Source organism: Mobula hypostoma, chromosome 5, assembly GCF_963921235.1.
Source record: "Mobula hypostoma chromosome 5, sMobHyp1.1, whole genome shotgun sequence".
Taxonomy (NCBI): Eukaryota; Metazoa; Chordata; class Chondrichthyes; order Myliobatiformes; family Myliobatidae; genus Mobula; species Mobula hypostoma.
The window spans coordinates 165,510,476-165,525,089 of record NC_086101.1 but is presented as its reverse complement, the minus strand read 5'-3'; the positions used below and the strand labels follow the sequence as shown (position 1 = coordinate 165,525,089).

At 38.8% G+C, this 14,614-nt stretch overlaps 1 protein-coding gene across 1 annotated transcript in view; it reads right to left on the bottom strand.

Annotated features, from left to right (window-relative positions):
* jmy (junction mediating and regulatory protein, p53 cofactor) overlaps positions 1-14,614 on the bottom strand; it is a 114,968-nt gene that overhangs the window by 21,571 nt on the left and 78,783 nt on the right. The window contains exons 4-8 of the mRNA XM_063049321.1: positions 11,409-11,578; positions 10,570-10,735; positions 9,723-9,910; positions 3,695-3,778; positions 2,925-3,011 (exon numbers count right to left, since the gene is read on the bottom strand). Coding sequence (XP_062905391.1) covers positions 2,925-3,011; positions 3,695-3,778; positions 9,723-9,910; positions 10,570-10,735; positions 11,409-11,578 — 695 coding nt within the window. The remainder of the gene's footprint in view (positions 1-2,924; positions 3,012-3,694; positions 3,779-9,722; positions 9,911-10,569; positions 10,736-11,408; positions 11,579-14,614) is intronic.

Genomic DNA, 14,614 nt, shown 5'->3' with positions numbered 1-14,614 from the left:
AAAGTCATTGAACACTGGTGAAATCCCAAAGAACTAAAATGGGCTAACGTTGTCCCAGTATACAAGAAGGGTGACCATACTGACCCTGGTAACTATAGACCGGTAAGCTTAATGTGTATCACAGGCAAGGTAATGGAAGCAATAATAAAGAATGGGATGGAAAAGCAGCTGATAAGAACATGCATGTTAGCAGAAAGCCAGCATGGGGTTCATGTTTTCCTAATATGCTGGAGCTCTATGAAGAGACAACTACCATTTATGACAACAATAAAGCAGTTGATATCATTTACTTTCAGAAGGCTTTTGACAAGGTACCTCACGAGAGATTAAACAAATTACAGGAGTTAGGGATTCAGGGTAAGGTATGCAAATGGGTTCAGAACTGGATCAAAAACAAAGAACGAGTTATGGTGAGAGGATCATTTTCACACCTAGATGTTAAAAGTGGAGTTCTGCAGGGATTGGTTTTGAGGCTGCTGCTGTTTTTAATTTTCATTAATGATTTGGATAAGCACATAACAAATAAACTAGTAAAGTTTGCTGATGACACAGAATTAGGGGATGAGTTGATAACATTCAGGCAGCAGAATCAATACATTAGATCTAAACAAAGTCCAGATGTGGACCTGTAAACGACAGATGAAATTTAATGTAAGTAAATGTAAAGTGCTACGAGTAGAAAGTAGAAACAATGGGGGGGGGGGGGTCTTGAGTTAGAAGTGCAGTGTATGAGAAGGATGTGGGCGTGGGCATCCTGGTAGACTCATCACTATCAACATCTAGACAATGCACAGAAGTGATTAGGAAGGCTAATAGAATGTTGGGCTATATAATGCACTCAGTGGAGTTCAAGTCTAGAGACGTTCTCCTTAAGCTGTATAATGCACTTGTGAGGCCACACCTTGAATACTGTGCACAATTTTGGTTTCCATATTGTGTGAGGGATGTGAAGGCACTGGAGAGAGCCCAGAGGAGGGAGAGTAGACGCATTCCTAGTCTGCAGAGTATGAGCTATGAAGAAAAATTGAAAGAATTAAATCTTTTTAGACTAATTGGACGTAGAATAAGAGCAGTCATGATACAAGGGTTCAAAATCATTAAGGGTATAAGTAAAGTGGATGCCAATTGCTACTTCAAAATTAAACCATCATCAATGTCACAAGGCCATAGGTGGAGAAATTGAGGACAGGGAACAAACTACCAGGTTGTTAGTCAAGAGTAGTACCTTAAATCTAAATTCGATAGATATTTCAACACATTACAGTTGCAAGAAAAAGTTTGTGAACCCTTTGCAATTACCTGTTTTTTTGCATTAATTACTCAAAAAATGTGATCTGATCTTCATCTAAGTCACAATAATAGACAAACACAATCTGCTTAAACTAATAATACACAAACAATTGTACTTCTTGTCATTACTGAATACATCATTTAAACAATCACAGTCTAGGTTCAAAAAAGTGTTTGAACCTCTGGGGTAATGCCTTCTACAAAAGCTATTTGGAGACAGGTGTTCCAATCAATGAGCTGAGATTGGAGATGCCGGTTGTAGAGGTTCCCTGCCCTTTAAAAATAACACACAAGGTCAGGTTACTGACAGAGCCTGGTCTTCTCAAGAAAGATCTGTTTACGTGCACCATGCCTTGATCAAAACAACTTTCAGAGGACCTTAGAAGAAGAATTGTAGAGATGCATGAAGCTGGAAAAGATTACAAAAGCATTTCTAAAGGGCTGAGTATTCATCAGTCCACAGTAAGAGAAATTGTCTCCAAATGGAGGAAATTTAGTACTATTGCTACTCTCCCTAGGACTGGGCATCCTGTAAAAATTACAAAACGAGCACAATGTGCAATGCTGAAGCAGGTGAAAAATGACCCAAGGTTAAGTGCAAAAGTCCTGCAGAAATCTCTAGAACTTGCTAAAGTCTCTGTATACGTGTCCACTATGAGAAAACCACTGAACAAGAATGGTGTCCATGGAAGGACACCATGGAGAAGACCACTGCACACGAACACCAAAACCTCATAAGAACTGCGAAGCAATAGTGGAAGGAGCACCATGGTTTAGAACTGCTTTGCTGCCTTATGGCCTGGACAGCTTGTAATCGTTGAGGGATAATTGTATCAAGACATTTTGCAGAAGAATGTTAGGGTAACAGTCCGTCACCAGAAGCTTAATAGAAGTTGGATGATGCAACAAGACAATGATCTGAAACACAAGAGTAAATCAACAACATAATGGTTTAAAAAGAAGAAATGACCAAGTCATAGTCCAGATCTTAACCCAATTGAAATGCTGTAGCATGACCTGAAGAGGGCTGTTCATGCAAGGTATCACAAAAATATTGATGAACTGAAACAGTTTTGCATGGAAGAATGGTCTAAAGTTCCTCCAAGCTGACGTGCAGGACTGATCAACAGTTACCAGCAATGTTTGATTGAAGTTATTGTTGTATGAGGGCAGGGTGGGGGGGGGTCACATACTATTTCCAACAAATACATATAATATTGGATCATTTTCCTCAATAAATAAATGAACAAGTATAATGTTTTTGTGTTATTTATTTAATTGAGTTCTCTTTATCTAGTTTTAGGACTTGCGTGAAGACTTGATAGCATTTTAGGTCATATTTATGCAGAAAATGAGCGAATTCTAAAGGATTCCCAAACTTTCTAACACCACTGTATCTGAATAGAAATTTGGCAAACTTTGTTGCGCTGAATGGCCTGTTCTTGTCAAGAACTTTCTAATGTTCTAATCAAAGTTGTTATTCCACTGAAATATTGTGTGGTGTAGAATACACAATTAACAAAGATCTTCAGAGTTAAAAAAAAAGTTCTTTATGAATTGTAAAACCGCAAAGAGATTTATTTATCACGTTCGTGAATGGGTATAATGTATGTTTGAATTCAGATTATCATTACCTGTTTAAAGTTACGCAATCTATCCAATGTTTTCTGTCGCTCTTGGCTAACCCATTTACTACTTTTGTCTTCTTCCTGTTGTTGATCCTGCATATGAAAACAAAATCAACAAATTAATGCAGACTACAAAAGAATATCCTTTCCATCTAAATAATCATACTTTTCTCTAAAGTTCAAATACATCATTTAGCTCAAAATGTGCGCATTCTTTCTGTGACCGTGTGAGTTTCCTCTAATATCTTAATAATAACCTAGAGGCACAGCAGGACCAATAGTATATGTACCTATAGAGGGAGGCACATGGAATAAGGATGCACCTCTAAAGCTTCAACATTTCCCCGGAATGCTATAGATTCAGTCTCTCATCATCTTTACTCAATGGACTTTGGTCCAGATGACTCCCCAGAAACTCTGCAAATAATTAGTTATCCCTTTAGATAGTAATATTATCTCAGCTATACAGATCCAGCTTCCTGTTTGTGAAGAATAGTAGTTACATTTATGTGAAACTAAATTTAATAAAGGAGACTCAATTTTGTATGTGATTTTCAACCGTGTATTTCTGCAAGTACTAACAAGTGCACACACAAACAGCAAGCAGGAGTGATGTGAGACTTGAAAATCACATTCTTTTACATGATCAAAATCATTCTTAATCAATGATTTTATAATAAAATTCATCCAGAGGATAGCTATGACAATGATGTGCTCAATTGTCAAAAATCATAAAGAACATAATGAACAAAAACTATAAATGAAATGTCACGCACCAGCTGCACTGCACGTTGGGATCTGTATTCTTCACTATGCTTGTGCTGCTTCATCTTGTCACTGTGGCTTTCAATACAGATTTCCTACAAATGCAAACATTAGCAGGAAAAGTAATATAGATTTTAAATTCAGGTGTGTTAAATTAGGCTGAACCAATGTCTTCAATAAACTTCTCTATATAGAAAATGATTAGCAAGAGGGAACTGAAAAATTAGCTGTAAGTTTACTGTCCAGTAATAAAGATATTTTATTTTAAATATATTTTGTTCATGAAGATCTCTTTAATGGAAAGAACGAGACTTGGCAGTTTCAAAATAAGCAATACTTTGCGCAATAAATCCATAAATAATGAACATGTACTTCTTTATCAAGGGATTGCCAGCATTTTTGCTGCACCGCTCAATAAAGAGATGTCTTTTTCTGACCTCACATAACACACTACTCAACCTGCTATTGACATTAGGACAAATCTTAGCTCTGGCTTCCAGTTCCATACAAAGTCAATATTCTTGCAGAAGCAGATTCATTTTGATAAGCAAAAAGATGAAAGGTTACAGCAGGTAGACAGGAATGCAAACAGTGGTTACAACTGAATCAGTCATGATATTAAAATAATGCATTAGGACTGAAGTGTTAAGTTGTCTACTCAGCTCTTAATTTTCCTGTTTGGATGTCAGCTCTTCTCCAACTCCTTTACTTGTGCATTAGATGCCGAAGTCAATGATGAGCTGGATGCACTTTAAATTCTCAGCCACTTTTTTCAGCTTTGCAGCCATAACTTGCCCATTCACATGAATAAAAGATTCTTTTCATGAGAACGGTACAGCACAGGAACAGACCTTCTGGCTCACAATGGTCAACCATGATGCCAATTTAAACTGCACATATATCCCTCCATTCCTCCCCCATTCATGTGCCTGCCTAAATGCCTCATAAAAATTTCTATTGCATTTGCTTCCACTAGTTCCCCAGGCAGCGTGTTCTAGGAAGTATTAAAAAATACTTGGCTTGTAAATATCCTTTAAACATTCCCCCCTCATCTTAAAGCCTTTAATATTTCACATTTCCATGTAGGGAAAATGACTGACTATAATGCTTCTAGCAGGACAATCCTCAGCCTCCAGACTCCAGAGAGAACTCAGCCTCCTAGTACGTTTTTCAAGTACTGTCAATGTTCTAGGCCGAGACACTTCTGCAGGACTGCTGAAAGATCTTCACCCAAAATATCGACAGTACTTTATTCTATCGACGCTGCCTGGCCTGCAGAGTGCCTCCAGCATTTGGTGTGTGTTGCTTGGATTTCCAGCATCTGCAGATTTTCTCTTGTTTGAGGCAATACTTGTTATTTTCAGCAGGATGCCAATCAAGAGCTAGCTCTGGAGATTTGTATGGTCCATTAGAATTGCTCTTTATCTGTCACAAGTACATTTATGGATGTAGCTGTTGCACATTATGCCCTCCAGAGTAATCACAGCAAGAGGCAACTTAAGCTTTTTCATAAAGAAACAGCAAGAGAGTGTACAAGAGAGACGGGTTACACTTGAACTACAAGGGGACCAATATCCTTTCAGGGAGGTTTGCTAGTGCTATAGGGGAGGCTTTAAACTAGATTTGCAGGGGGATGGGAACCAGAGTGCCAGAGCTGACAGTGTGGCTGGGGTGAAGATAAATGATGTTAAAAGTTCAAGCAAAGCCGCAAGTAGAAAGATTGTGAGTGGTGGTAAAAATCTTCTGAGGTGCATATATTTCAATGCTAGGAGTATTGCGGGGAAGGCGGATGAGTTGAGGGCGTGGATTGACACGTAGCATTATGACGTTATAGCAATTAGTGAAACTTGGCTACAGGAGGAGCAGGACTGGCAGCTTAATATTCCAGGGTTCCGATGTTTTAGATGTGATAGAGGCAGAGGAATGAAAGGTGGGGGGGCGGGGGTAGCATTGCTTGTCGGGGAAAATGTTACAGCAGTGCTCAGGCAGGACAGATTAGAGGACTTGTCTACTGAGTCCTTATGGATGGAGCTGAGAAACAGGAAAGGTATGGCCACATTAGTGGGGTTGTATTATAGGCCACCCAATAGTCAGCGAGAATCGGAGGAGCAAATCTGCAGAGAGATAGCAGGCAACTGCAGGAAACATAAAGTTGTGGTGGTAGGGGATTTTAATTTTCCACATATTCATTGGGACTCCCATACTGATAGGGGTCTAGATGGGTTAGAGTTTGTAAGATGTGTTCAGGAAAGATTTCTAAATCAATATATAGAGGTACCAACTAGAGAGGATGCAATATTAGATCTCCTATTAGGAAACGAGTTAGGACAAGTGACGAAAGTGTGTGTAGGGGAACACTTTGGTTCCAGTGATCATAATACCATTAGTTTCAACTTGATCATGGATAAAGATAGATCTGGTCCTAGGGTTGAGGTTCTAAACTGGAAGAAGGCCAAATTTGAAGAAATGAGAAAGGATCTAAAAAGCGTGGATTGGGACAGGTTGTTTTCTGGTAAGGATGTGATCAGTAAGTGGGAAGCCTTCAAAGGAGAAATTTTGGAGTGCGGAGCTTGTATGTTCCTGTCAGGATTAAAGGCAAAGTGAATAGGAATAAGGAACATTGGTTCTCAAGGGATATTGCAACTCTGATAAAGAAGAAGAGAGAGTTGTATGACATGTATAGGAAACAGGGAGTAAATAAGGTGCTTGAGGAGTATAAAAAGTGGAAGAAAATACTTAAAAAGGAAATCAGGAGGGCTAAAAGAAGACATGAGGTTGCCTTGGCAGTCAAAGTGAAGGATAATCCAAAGAGCTTTTACAGGTATATTAAGAGTAAAGGGATTGTAAGGGATAAAATTGGTCCTCTTGAAGATCAGAGTGGTCGGCTTTGTGTGGAACCAAAAGAAATGGGGGAGATCTGTATTTACTAAGGAAACTGGCATGAAGTCTATGGAATTAAGGGAAAAAAATAGTGAGATCATGGAAACTGTACAGATTGAAAAGGAGGAAGTGCTTGCTATCTTGAGGCAAATTACAGTGGATAAGTCCCCAGGACCTGACAGGGTATTCCCTCGGACCTTGAAGGAGACTAGTATTGAAATTGCAGGGGCCCTGGCAGATATATTTAAAATGTCGGTGTCTACGGGTGAGGTGCCGGAGGATTGGAGAATGGCTCATGTTGTTCCGTTGTTTAAAAAAGGATCAAAAAGCAATCTGGGAAATTATACCCCGGTAAGTTTGACTTACCGACTTCTTCAAGTCGGTAGTGGGTAAGTTATTGGAGAGAGTACTAAGAGACAGGATCTACAAGCATTTGGATAGACAGGGACTTATTAGGGAGAGTCAACATGGCTTTGTGTGTGGTAGGTCATGTTTGATCAATCTATTGGAGTTTTTCGAGGAGGTTACCAGGAAAGTGGATGAAGGGAAGGCAGTGGATGTTGTCTACATGGACTTTAGTAAGGCCTTTGACAAGGTCCCGCATGGGAGGTTAGTTAGGAAAATTCAGTCGCTAGGTATACATGGAGAGGTGGTAAATTGGAGTAGACATTGGCTCAATGGAAGAAGCCAAAGAATGGTAGTAAAGGATTGCTTCTCAGAGTGGAGGCCTGTGACTAGTGGTGTGCCACAGGGATCAGTGCTGGGTCCATTGTTATTTGTCATCTATATCAATGATCTGGATGATAACGTGGTAAATTGGATCAGCAAATTTGCTGTTGATACAAAGATTGGAGGTGTAGTGGACAGTAAGGAAGGTTTTCAAAGCTTGCAAAGGGATTTGGACCAGCTGGAAAAATGGGCTGAAAAATGGCAAATGGAGTTTAATACAGACAAGTATGAGGTACTGCACTTTGGAAGGACAAACCAAGGTAGAACATACAGGATAAATGGTAAGGCACTAAGGAGTGCAGTAGAACAGAGGGATCTGGGAATACAGATACAAAATTCCCTAAAAGTGGCGTCACAGGTAGATAGGGTTGTAAAGAGAGCTTTTGGTACATTGGCCTTTATTAATCAAAGTATTGAGTATAACAGCTGGAATGTTATGGTGAGGTTGTATAAGGCATTGGTGAGGCTGAATCTGGAGTATTATGTTCAGTTTTGGTCACCAAATTACAGGAAGAATATTAATAAGGTTGAAAGAATGCAGAGAAGGTTTACAAGGATGTTGCCGGGACTTGAGAATCTCAGTTACAGAGAAAGGTTGAATAGGTTAGGACTTTATTCCCTGGAGCGTAGAAGAATGAGGGGAGATTTGATAGAGGTATACAAAATTATGATAGGTATAGATAGAGTGAATGCAAGCAGGCTTTTTCCACTGAGGCAAGGGGAGAAAAAAACCAGAGGACATGGGTTAAGGGTGAAGGGGGAAAAGTTTAAATGGAACTTAGCGGGGGCTTCTTCACACAGAGAGCGGTGGGAGTGTGGAATGAGCTGCCAGACGAGGTGGTAAATGCGGGTTCTTCTTTAACATTTAAGAATAAATTGGACAGATACATGGATGGGAGGTATATGGAGGGATATGGTCCGTGTGCAGGTTAGTGGTACTAGGCAGAAAATGGTTCGGCACAGCCAAGAAGGGCCAAAAGGCCTGTTTCTGTGCTGTAGTTTTTCTATGGTTTCAATTTACTTTTAAGTACTGGGCACTGGTCAACTAACCTATCACTCTTGGTAAGTGTCAATGGCTCTGGGTGGATGAGCACCCACGGAAAGGTAGTGAAGCTTTAAGTGATGTCACCCATACTGGAAACCCACTGGGATACATAAGAGATTACAGATGCTGGAATCTGGAGTAACACACTAAGTGAGTCAGGCAGCATCTGAGGAGGGAAATAATCATTTCAGGTTAAGACCTTTCATCTGTCCAGTGCTTTCAGTTTCCAGCAACGTGTCTCATTTGGTAAAGGTGGCATAGTAACAGTAAATATGACAGCAGTAAACTGCTCACTAAGACTGACTGGACAGAAATGTCTGAGGGCTGGGTGGGTGGTTGGGAAAGGGACACAAAAGTGCAACAGAATGTAAACACAAGAAGAAATAGGTTTAAAAGAGACCTTTTTATAAAAACTTCTAAACTCATATTCATTGTCTGTTTTTGTTCTTTTAAAATGTAGTCTAGTAGGACTATAGATCAGCTGCTCCAAATAACAAATGGATATTTACTAATGTATTTCTAACAAGACTTGGATATTAATACCGATTATTGTATCTAAATGCCTTTAACAATTTGATGATGTTTTCTATTACGTGTCGAGACAGAAACCTAATCATTACACAATTACATTTATGAACAACTTACTATTTAAAATTCTAATAGTGCATTTTCAGCAAATTTCTATCCTTACATTTTAAAATCCGGAATCAAATCAAGTTACTGAAATGGGACACTGTGTCATCTAATTCCTGCTCAGAAAAACCTTTCTACCTTAATTTCCAAAGTAACAAAATAAAATTAAAATTTTCCCTCCAAATTATGCTATACACATGCACTTTTTATCCATCAATTTAATTAATATTCAAATCAGGCCAGTGAGGTTAAAGCCAGTGATTCTAGCATGCTATATCCCAGCATGTTTTCAAAAATCAAAGCATACTAATTTTTATTAATATAAAATTAATTACCCAATATAAAAAGTGTTAAAGTATTAGCTTAACTCTAAGTCAACTGAATTCATAATTTGTTGCACAATTTTTCTGGAAAAAATTAATTTATAGTTACTCTAAAAACATTAAGTTCATCAATAACTTCTCACGTAACACTACACTTGCAAATCTAACTATATCTTGAAATTAAGTGTCTCTCTGACAGAGTTCGTGATCCTAATCTTACACTTAATTTCAAGGTGATTCTATTCTGTTTGTAACAGTCTCAAACCAGTGACCAACAGACATCAGCTACATATACCAGTGATCAAGACAATTTAGAAATCAGTTAAGATCATAAATGCTGACTAATTTTTGAAGTTTAACAACTACTTTAATAAATAATAAACACAAAGATTACTGTACATAAAAATAATGAAAGAAGCCAATGCTCACCTTCTTGTTTCTGAGGTAGGCTTTCTTGGCTGAAATGCGACTTCGTCGAGCCTCAAGCTGACGCACTTTCTGCTGCAGTTTCACCAGCTCCATTTTCTGTGGGAGCATTGATGATGCCATATCTTCTGTTGCTTCCATGGCTTCCATGCTTTCATAGGTGTCATAGTAAACAACTTCTTCTCGTTTCTCTATCAAAGTATACAAAATTCCACTGTTCAAACCATTAAAATAGTTTGCTTTTCAACCTGAACTATGAAGGAAAATTAACAGGCATTATTTCTGTCCCTTTCAGAATTACTGGTGCTCAGGAAATTCTTCTCACTAACTTACATCCTTACATGCATTGTTACTTGCCAAATCTAAATAATTTTTCCAACTGATTGGCTGAATTTTAAAAAAATTTTATACTGGGAGGAAGTAAATTTCCCTTACAGCAAATCAACTGTGATAAGATGAGTAAATGTTAATCAAAAAGTTGTCGATTCTGGAAACCTGAAATAAAATCAGAAAATGCATAACATGTTGGAGATCAGGCAGCATCTGCAGAAATAGAAGCAAGGTTAATATTTCATGCCAAAGGCCTATTATCAGAACTATCTGAAGACTCTTCTCTCAATTTCCAGAATCTGCAGCATTTTGATTTTCATCAATTAACTACAATAAGTTTTAATAAATACATTCAGAGTTGTGCTGATGGTAAATAAATATATATTTAATGAAAGCTTTTTTCCAAAGTTAAACATTATCAGCAAAAGGAGAGTATGAACAGGATATAGAGCTGAATGGATCTCAACTTGTACTTTACTTCCACTGACAAAAATTAGATAAAATTGACCTGTGAACGCACCTGTAATAAGTCTCTTAATACTTTCAAGTTGAGCTGTCAACAGTAGTTCCTCACATTTTAGAATCTCAAACTGCACCTCATACAACTGAAGCTGCACATCATAATAGTCAGCTTCTAGCCAGTCCAGCCGTGCAATGGCATCTGTGCTATTCTGAAGACCTTGCATCTGCATTAAAAAATAAATAGTAATCAGGCAATAACTGTAAACTATAGATTTTTAACTCACTGAAAACCTGTAGTGCAGAAAGAAACACAAATAATGTTAGTACAATTATTACCCTCTGCTGTATCCTATCTATATTCATTAATTGAAAACAAATGGAATTTCTTATATCTAAAAACTGAATTTAAATCATTAATAGTATTTTAAGAATGACTAACATTAACATACAATTTGTATTCGTTATCACATCAGTTAATATTCAACTGAACAATGTGCATTTCAGTAAAATTACTTTAATTTCAAATTTTAAAATAGTTTTAAAATAGATTTTGCACTAGGTTCCTTGTTGTAATCAGAAATCAGTGTTTCCTCACTGATCAGACAAAGTTGATTTTAACCATTAGTCATATTAATATCATTCACTAGGATTACACATTTGCTTTTAACTGATTATCAAACAATACTACCTCCTCACATGACTCACTTCACTATTTTCGGTATATTGAGAATAACAGGATTCTAATTTTGGATGATAAAAGAATACTTCTACATTATATGATTACAGAATTCCTTTTTAAAGATACTAAGAGAATATAAAACTCTCCCATTGATTTGAAATCATCTGCATTATTTCTTTATTTTAATCTTCTTCACTGTTGTAATATTACAAACATACTTCATCCTTAAGTGTTCGCTTCTTCTGCTCCAAACAGATCTCCTTCGCTCGCATGAGCTGCAGAGTTTCCTTTGCAACTGCATACTGAAGCTTTTCCATCCTCTCTACTGCCATAGCCCAGGCTGCTTTCCCACATTTCTTCTGGTCAGCCCGCATTCGATCGTATACAGCTAAAAAGTAAAAGTAATAAATAATGATAAGTAACTCCATTGTGCCTTTATTGTGGTATAATATTAAAAAGAAGTACTGGTCACTTATGTGTTTGAAAGACTATTCTACTGGGAATTCTGAGCATTCCCAGACCCAAAAAATAACCTACAAAATCATGCCAAGTAATGCATAAAACCTAAAATAACAGTAACATATAGTAAAAGCAGGAATATGATAAACACACAGCCTATATAAAGTAGAAATACTTTTCTGCAGCACTGTCTAGCACAGTGAAAATCTTGCGGAAGTGCTCTTGGCAAAAATACGGCGCAAGCGCTCTCAGCAGAAACACTCTCACCAGTAACCTTTAAGCTATGAAGCTGCCAAATGATATCAAATAACACATAAAAATACACAGCCTATATAAAGTAGAAATAATGTATGTACAGTGTAGTTTCACTTACCGGAATCAGGAAGACTCCAATAAATTGCAGTTTCGTCACAGTTAAACACTTGCTTATACGAATAACCACCTGACGCAATCGGCAATCGCCTCTGATCTGGGCCGACATTTACGTGCCGGGCAGCACCTAATTAATTAGCTTGTTTATTTCGGCTTTTTCCTTAAAGATGTGCTGGGTGTGTTCCGACTACCGCTACACCACTTCATTCTTCACGGCAATGTATTAGTCGGCGGCCCAGAGGCTGGGGACAACTGCTTAAACTATGAAGCTGCCCTCGCCTCAGAAACCGATCAAACCACCCATGACTACCTTTAAATTCCACTTTCATCACCATCGTCCAGTGCTTTCTGTTTCAGCTTATTAAAAAGACTGACTGATTTCTCCTTAAGTATAAGAAAACTTAATGGAACACAATGCTTTGTACACCCATCAATCCACTCAAGCAATAGACTTTCCATTTTATCCATTATTGGATGCTGACTAAGAGAGACCACTTTGCTATGAGCAGAACCAACAGTAACACTGGCAGCTTTCAAAATTCTTTCTCTCTGCGTGGTGCGAATGGTGGACGCAGGCAAGTTCAACACACGGACAATGTCCTTACTTCATTCACCACGATCGAAACGCTTAATTATGTCTAGTTTTACGCTAAGTGTAACACCCTTTTACGAGCTCTTTTAGGCTTTTTCAATACCTTAGAACTCATCTTGCTAACGGATGCACAAAATAAATCGAGATAAAGCATGTGTTTAAGCATGCCGGCTAGAATGCAGTTCCGGGGGAGGAGCTTGGCTGCTCGGGCGCGTGCTGCCTTTTATCACGTGCTGTCTTTTTTCCCACGTTGCCTTCTTTCGTAACAGTGAAAACACCTTCTGTTAGTGAAAACTGGTAACCAATGTAAGTCTTTTGTAACAGCAACATTTCGTAAAGCGAACGTTTGGAAAACGGGGGCCACCTGTACCTGAAAGCAGACATTGTCACTGCTTAATCAATTACATTCTTTTCACCATACCATGCAAAGTTAGCAAACGATTAGAAAATAAAACAGCTCTTCAGGACAAAACAGCTCTTCAGGACAAAACAGTCCATGTGGATCACATCCACACCCGCCAGCACTGAAAATGCAGATTTTGCTGTTTGTTACTATATTCAGAAATGCACTGACTTTGTACCTCAAAACACCTTCAAAGAGCAGTGAATATTGCCACCAAAAAGTTCTTTTCATATTCAGCACTCCAGTTTGGAAACATATCACTATTCCTTTATTCTTGAGCTAGCACACAGAGCACTTTAACTACACGGACAACTGAAACTGTATAAAGCATGAACTTTTCAAGGATAGTTCTGAATGGGCAATTCAGAAAGGCCGAAGGTCCTGATGGAGTACCTGATTACGCTCTGAAAATTTGTGCCAACTAGTGGGAGTACTCAAGGACATTTTCAACCTCTCACTGCTACAGGCGGAAGTTTCCACTTGCTTCAAAAAGGCAACAATTATACTAGTGCCTAAGAAGAATAATGTGGGCTGCCTTAATGACTATCGCCTGGTAGCATTCACATCGACAGTGATGAAATGCTTTGAGAAGCTGATCATGACTAAACTGAACTTCTGCCTCAGCAAAGAACTGACCCATTGCAGTTTGCCTATTGCCACAATAGGTTAATGGCAGATGCAATCTCAATGGCTCTCCACATAGCTTTAGACCACCTGGACAACACAAACACCTATGTCAGGATTCTGTTCATCAACTATAGCTCAGCATTTAATACCATCATTCCCACAATCCTGATTGAGAAGTTGCAGAACCTGAGCCTCTGTACCTCCCTCTGCAATTGGATCCTTGACTTCCTAACCGGAAGACCACAACCTACGTGGATTGGTGACAACATATCCTCTTCGCTGACGATCAACACTGGTGCTCCTCAGGGATGTGTGCTTAGCCCACTGCTCTACTCTCTATATACACATGACTGTGTGGCTGGGCATAGCTCAAATACCATCTATAAATTTGCTGATGATACAACCATTGTTGGTAGAATCTCAGGTGGTGACAAGAGGGCATACAGGAGTGAGATATGCCAACTAGTGGAGTGGTGCTACAGCAACAACCTGGCACTCAACATCAGTAAGACAAAAGAGCTGACTGCAGACTTCAGAAAGGGCAAGATGAAGGGACACATACCAATCCTCATAGATGGATCAGAAGTGGAGAGAGTGAGCAGTTTCAAGTTCCTGGGTGTCAAGATTTCTGAGAATCTAACCTGATCCCAACATATCGATGTGGTTATAAAGAAGGCAAGACAGCGACTATACTTCATGAGTTAGAAGAGATTTGGCATGTCAACAAAAACACTCAAAAACTTCTATAGATGTACTGTGGAGAGCATTCTGACAGGCTGCATCACTGTCTGGTATGGAGGGGCTACTGCACAGGACTGAAAGAAACTGCAGAGGATTGTAAATATAGTCAGCTCCATCTTGGGTACTAGCCTATAAAGTATCCAGGACATCTTCAGGAAGGCAGCGTCCTTTACTAAGGACCTCCAGCACCCAGGGCATGCCTTTTTCTCACTGCTACCATCAGGTAGGAG